Source organism: Danio rerio, chromosome 12 (genome assembly GCF_049306965.1).
Source record: "Danio rerio strain Tuebingen ecotype United States chromosome 12, GRCz12tu, whole genome shotgun sequence".
NCBI classification, from domain to species: Eukaryota; Metazoa; Chordata; class Actinopteri; order Cypriniformes; family Danionidae; genus Danio; species Danio rerio.
Window position 1 is genome coordinate 36152501 of NC_133187.1, and position 7500 is coordinate 36160000.

Sequence of the window (7500 nt, forward strand, 5' to 3'; positions counted from 1 at the left end):
ATTGTGTCAGAGTAGCTTAACGTATAAGTTCTAGTAAATTAAAACTGCGTTAGTCCAGTTTTCAGAGTTGAAGTTCAGTTTAGTTTAGTTCAGTGTGGTTTAATTTTCAATACTGAAAGTCCAAACACTGAAGAGCAAATCTATCGATGCACAGCTCCACAAGTCCTAAGCCAAGCAAGCCAGTGGAACACTGAAAAACTTTACCAATTGACGCAAGTGAAGGAAAAAAAAACCTTGAGGTAAAACAGGCTCTGTTGAGCACAACCATTTCTCCTCTGGCCAAACTTCTATCTTGTACAGAGCTGCAGTCTAGGCGCCGAGGGCTGGAGAACGCTTGATGTCCATCAAGCATTCTCTGAATTATGCTTTACTCTGCTGTTGTCATTGTTGGTTTTCGACCTCTGCCTGTCTCACTACTCTCATAATAAACTACATTTGAAGCCAATCCCTGCCTTCATGTCTATTCCATAGCAAACAACGAACATACATTTATTTCAATGTTTAATAATCCTTGTTAATGTTAGTTAATAAAACAACAGTTGCTCATTGTTGGCTCATGATAACTCGCACTGCAATAATGAAACAAGCGTTTTTTATTATTTTAATATCACATTAGTAAATGTTGAACTATGATTACTAAATGCTGTACAAGTGTTTTTTATACTTGATTCATTAACTAATAGAACCTTATTGTAATGACATATAAGATGTGTGTATTTTACACAAGCATGCGAATGTAACTCATTTAAAATGCTCATTATTTATGTGCCCTTAATATGGCTTTTAGACCTTTTACACAGTGTGTAACAGCACACAGTGAATAAAAACGTACAGCTTAAATGTAAACCTGAAAGAGCACAATCCGTATATAATTACTGACTCTCAAAAAGAAAGAGTCCACTCAGAGTCAATCATTTGAATCACTGTTCAAATGGATCTTTAGGAGTTTCATCAGAATGAAATATTGCCTGTCCACTTGTTATTACTTGGGGTTCTGTTTAAGATTAGAGTATTATGCTGGTGTACACACTGGAGTGCTTTATCAATATGCTCCAGAATTAGGCTCACACATACACTCTGTACAGTGGCTGCTTATTGATTCAACACTTATAAAACTATAATGCTCTGTGCAGTCAGTCCAATCACAACAGACTAGATCATTGGACCAACAACTGCTGATCAATGTCCCCAAAAGGAAAGGTTTAGAAAAATGAATCACTGAACAAATCATAATAGAGTCGTTGGGATACTTGGGTAAAAATAAATGCAAATTATAAGACTATGAAAGTGTTTTTTGCCCTTGCAAGCATATCAGCCGGTTGTTGGGGACTCCCAAAGCCAAAATATGACCTTTTATAATGCATAATAGGGGCACTTTAAATGAGCAAACTGTAAACTATAGCATTGATTGTTTGAATCATACTGAAACAGAATATTATGGTATTTTTTTTCAGGCTACAATGCAACAATTCAAAGGATTAAAAGAAAACCACCATGAAAGAAAATGCACTCATTAAAATCACACTAACAGGGACAGTTCACCCAAAACTAAGCATTTACCCACTATTTAGTCAGCCTCTAGTGCAGGGGTGCTCAATCCTGTTCCTGGAGATCTACCTTCCTGTACAGTTTAGCTACTACCCTGATCAAACGCACCTGAACCAATTAATTAGGACCAGAAATCCACTTGATAATTACAGAAAGGTGTGTTTGATAAGGGTTGCAACTGAAATCTGCAGGAACGGGATTGGCCACCCCTGCTCTAGTAGTTTCAAACCTTTAAGACTTTCTTTCTTCTGTTGAACACTAAAGAAGATATTTTAAAGAATGCTGAAAACCTGTAACCATTGACTTCAATAGTAGGAAAAACAAATACTATGAAAGCCAATGGCACGGTTCATACACATTTTTACTACTAAAATTCCATGACTTCTCCATGACTTTTACAAAACTTTCAGGTAAATATTCATGATCTTGTTTTGCGTTTCATGTATTGTCTACATACACTTGTAAATAAAAAAAAAATGCCTGTTCAAATTTAATTTTGTTTTGTTTTTATTTGTTTTATTTGGTTTATTTATTTTGCCAAAACTTTTTCAGGCCTGGAAAATGCCTTTTCGAAATTTCAAGACGTTTCCAGGTTTTCCAGGACCGTATAAATAGTTACAGGTTTCCAGCATATTTAAAATAACGTCTTTTGGGTAAAACAGAATAAAGAAATTTAAAAAGCTTTAAAACAAGTAAGAGCTGAATAAATAATGACAGAATTTTCTTTTTTTGGGTGGGTAACTAAGTGGACCCAAACCTCCTTGAGACTTGCCTTTCTGCTAAATGTTGAAAGCCAGCAGCCACTGACATCCATAAAATACCATGAAAGTCAAGATGTACCAGTTTAAAATACCTTCACCAAATCATCCTTTGTGTTCAACAGGATAAATATAAACTCAAACAGGTTTGGAACAAGAGGAGGGTTAGCAACTGATGATTGGATTTTCATTTTTGGGTGAACGATGCCTTTTATTTAAATATGGCAGTTGTCTCTGTCCAAACAGACTGTGTGTTTGTGATGGAGTGTGTAAAACAGACCTCTAGAGCCTCTGGTATAATCCAGCAGAAACGACACTTTGAGATCAGGTGTGTGATCTTCCTGTGAGCGCTCTAATGCTTCTTCCATGCAATCAACCTTCAAAAGAAATTAGATAGTGGTTTATGAAAGCCTCTAATTACATATACTGTACTGTACTGTACTCAATAGTAGAGTTCACAGGAGTTTACACCATCTTTGTATTCTCGTGCAGTAAACTCAAGACTTGCCTGGCTAGTTTTGCATGTTGATTTGAACAAGGAAACTAGATGGTGAATAAATAAAACGTTCCTAACGAGATTTCATCAACATAAGCAGATCAAGATCCGCATTTCTTCTGAGGTTTTATTTGTTTGTATGTTTGTTTGTCTATTTATTGCCACAACAGGAACTTGTGGCTATTTCATGACAAGATTACTAAATAAATAAATATTACAGAATACTAACAACTTCATAATTCAATAAGAGAAGATACAAAAAAATAATAAATGAATAATTTTACATTAAAAACATTGGATATGATTTCTCAGTTCGAATATGATGACTTAAAATTCTTCCTGGGAATACATTTTTAAAAAGTTATTCTCTTACTTTCAGCAAATCTGACTTTAATTGTGACATGAGCTACTCTTGTTGTTTGATTTGCTGTTTAAGTTCTTCATTGTCTTTTGGGGTTACAACAGAAAGCTAGATATGCCTGTGCTTCCCTGATCAGTTTCCTCTTATGTAAATTCTCAATCAGGTCACAGTCACAATCTTTTCCTGCTTGGACAGTGCTTCATTATAGCTCAGTGATAGTAAATGTACCAGGTCTTGCTCTAGTGGTCCTGTGCCCAGATACAGAGATGCCATCACCACACGACTCTTGGCTGTCTTGATACGAGCCTGTGCAAACAGAAAGAACACATTTAATGAGAGACACTGCAATTTCAAGCTAATTAAAAATCCACTTCAAATGTTTTTATTGGCTCCCAAAGATTATCCATTAATACATTTATGGTTTGAGTAAAATGTTCATTTGTGTTTTATATCTACTTTGTAAACAACTGTCCTTAAAACTGGCAGAAAATGGTGATTATAAAATCTTGCATGATTTAATTCAAACTTAAATTAAAAAAAATAAACTTAAAAATAAATGTAAAGATAATATAATATTCTGTAAATAAATGCTTGAAATAAAACTCCTTTTTTTCTTTTTTTTACATTTTTCAAACATGTTGTCATTATTTACTACATAAAACATAACTTGATATTTTTTACTCAAAACATGTATGTATAAACGGCAAATGCATACAACTGAGAATAAGTTTGAAGGGTTTTTAAAAAATTTCCAAAGCTACATTATTAAACAAAAACAACAAACAAACAAACAAACAAAAACCAAATTTGAATTTTACTTCCATGTCTTTCATTGATTACACAAGAGTGATATTTTACAAAGAATGTAAAATCATACATTTGATAGTTTTATGGTGTGGGTTTCCTGATGAATGTCTGCTACAGGATGGAGTAACACACATCCTTTCTTATGTCTTAATGATTATTAATTAAGTTGAATGTTTAAGAGCCTAGATCAGTGGTCACCAAACTTGTTCCTGGAGGGCCGGTGTCCTGCAGATTTTAGCTCCAACCCTAATCAAACACACCTAAAATGCTAATCAAGGTCTTACTAGGTATACTTGAAACATCCAGGCAGCTGTGTTGAGGCAAGTGGGAGCTAAACCCTGCACGGACACCGGCCCTCCAGCACCAAGATTGGTTACCCCTGGCCTAGATCATATGATGACCTTAGTGTCATCACATTTCAGAGTAAAACTAGAATAATATGTGTCATTGCTTTTTCTGTATTCCAAATGATTTGTTTCTTCAGGATCTACCCAGGCAGATCAGAGACCTCGAGTGGATCTGGCTGGGCGATAGGGTAAAAATGCAATATCGATACTTATATTCCATATCGAATGATAATGATATATATTTCGATACAAGTTGTTAATGCTTTCAGATTTAAAAGAGAACCCCAACAATGACTGAAGCCACAAAAATTAGAGGGTCCATTAAATGGCATAACCTATTTACAGCCGATAATTCTTCGGTGGCCGAAATGTCAGTAATTCTCTCATGTCAACACACTTTTAGACTTCTAATATTGCACATTTCTGCTGTGTGATTGGCTCTTAGATCAATATAGAGTTAAAAAAGTCCAAAGCTTATTATTATTATTGACATAAATTTTATTGCGATTCAATATAATATCGTTTATCGGCCCAGGCCCCAGTCCTATGCTAAAACTTTTAAAGTAAACTCTTTTGTATGCAAGCTGCCAGTTTGGATGTAGATTGTACCAGTTTTTAACCAGTTTGGATAAGATGGCTGAGAGTACACTCAGCCTTGGGTAAGAAACAGATTGTACTTTGTGGATCATTTCACAGGTCTGGGGTCAGCTCTGAACAAAGTAGTGGCTGTCTGACGTTTGTATGCTTGAGATATTGAGATATCCACCTATTTTGATATACCATCATCAACTTCTTCTAAGTATCATCTGCTGTCAACTTTACAAATAAATACAACTGTAATAGAGAGTAACTAATTTGAGTTAGATTAATTATATGGGTCATCCAATATTAAAGATATATAGTTTTATAACCTTCTTTGAAGGTGCAATTACTTGGGTTTCACCCAGTAAATACACAAACACACACCTTCATGGCTTGATAAAACTCATCAGGTGAGTGGAGGACGCGAATGTGGCCCCCAGGGACTTTGAAAGCCGGTACATGATCCGCCATCCAGTGGAAGCGGGAGTGAAGGCTCTCGACGCCAGTGAAGCCTGGAGGTCTGGAGGAGGCCAGGGGTGCTGAATCTGCCTCTGCCAGGAGAGGAGCCAAAAGCAGCACCGCAGACCTGCAGGATTACAGGAAGTAAGAGAGAAATAATGAGTGAAGAAAAAACCTTTAATCAGAATCCAAAAGCAAGGCTGGCAGGAAGCTTTAACTGTGCACAATGCACTGCAGTATCTTCACATATGGTGTTTGTAAACATTGCAAAATCACATGGTTGATGAGTGATGCTGAACTCTCAAAAAAAACAAAAAAAATATTTTATTTAATTGTTTATTTATTTATTTGTATTTATTTATTAATTATTTATACCTCTTATGCACACCAAGGCTGCATTTATTTTGTCCAAATTAGATACATAGTGAAAGATTTGTTTATGTTGTAATGCCATGTCAGCAACAATGGCTATATCCATTGGTGCTTTGAATTATTGTAATTATCAATAATGAAAACAGTTGCAGAACTCCTTAATGACTGGTCAATTAAAAACAACAGCACTCATGAAATGATTATTTTTACATTATAAATGTCTTCACTGTCACTTTTACCAATTCAATGCATCTTTCTTGTTGAATAAAATTATTATTTTCTGTCAAAAAAATAAAAATCTTGCTGACCCCAAACTAGAACTGGGATGATAACCGGTTTCAAGGTTTACAGTGGTTTGAAAAAGTCAAGGTTTTAAAACCGCTACAACCCTATGATAAAAGTAAGGTTTTTTATGTGTTTTAAAGAAATCAGCGTTTTTGAAACTAATGAAGACAGCAGAAGTCTATGATTTATTTGAATTATTTAGCCTGACATGTTCCAAAATATTTTAAATGTTTCTCAAAATAAAATATATTGTGTTCAATGGGGGAAATAGTTTTTTTTACCTAGACATTTAAAAGAACTCTAGAGCAGTAATTACAATACCGTGAAACTGTGATATTTTTATTCAAGGTTATCCTACTGTCTGAATCTTATACTAGCCCATGCCTACCCCCAACTTTTGTATTGTTTTATATATCAAAACAGTTATAACAGTTTAACAAATAACCTAAAAAGCTTGTTTTGCTACCTGAATAAGTTAAATGATCTTCAACATTCAAAATGCATATATTATTATTTTTAGTATTGTTGTTAATATTATTATTATAGAACAAATGTAAAATTGAAATTAGCCTGAGACTCAACCAGATAATCAAAATCAATATTGTTGTGCCCTGTGGTCCATTCTTCGAACAAGTATTACTTAATTAGCTGGATTTGGTTATTGACGATTTGACATGATCCAGGATCGTTTCGTTCTTCAAAACTCACCTGAGAGCTGTTGTCATAGCAACAAGTCTAGTAGCTCAAACCTGGGGTCCGTTCTTCGTACGTGGATTACTCAGTTAGCTGGATTTGGATATTGACGATTTGACACGATCCAGGATCGTTTCGTTCTTCAAAGCTGATCCGAGAGTTGTTGTCATGGCAACAGTTCTGCTAGGTCAAACCTGATCGGGAGCAGGTTCAATTCATATAAACAGGATTAGATCGGCTCAGTTCAAGCAAAGATAATACAGAAAGTATGCTCCGAATTCTGATATTTTCTTACAGTAGTAGTTATATACACTTGGGAAAATTGTACATATTTTTTAACTATATATATATATATAAAGTTATAGTCATTAATAAAATAAATAAAGTTATACATATTATTAAAACGTATGCAATCTGCACCCTCGAAATGAAAGTACAAAGACTGTCACCTGGTGGTGCAAAGAGAAAACTTATTGATATGAACTTTTTAGATCGCTTTAGTACAAATAGTGTATAATAGAAATGCACTATATGTGACTTTTTTTTAAAAGCAATAATACATTTATGCAGTCATAAACATGTTTTGATAGTTAATATGACGGTGATTTGATGCTTCACAAAAGTTGCAGACACCTTTACCAATATGAAAATGTTTTTGGAAACAACCAGTTATTCTTTACACCGATTAAAAACGGCTACTATTATAAAGAAAATCTTTTCTAAACGTAGAACTAAATACATTTATTTGCATTGAAATACATGATGAATACTCTTGTCTTGACAAATGAAAGT

At 34.5% G+C, this 7500-nt stretch overlaps 1 protein-coding gene across 2 annotated transcripts in view; it reads right to left on the minus strand.

Moving 5' to 3' along the window:
* pgs1 (phosphatidylglycerophosphate synthase 1) overlaps positions 1-7500 on the minus strand; it is a 56358-nt gene that overhangs the window by 44343 nt on the left and 4515 nt on the right. Inside the window, exons 2-4 of one of the 2 annotated variants that reach the window (XM_003199632.7) lie at positions 5284-5485; positions 3392-3469; positions 2587-2683 (exon numbers count right to left, since the gene is read on the minus strand). In XM_003199632.7, coding sequence (XP_003199680.3) covers positions 2587-2683; positions 3392-3469; positions 5284-5485 — 377 coding nt within the window. Of the gene's footprint in view, positions 2684-3391; positions 3470-5283; positions 5486-7500 lie in introns of both variants that reach the window. The other variant, XM_073918685.1, reaches the window with a different exon arrangement.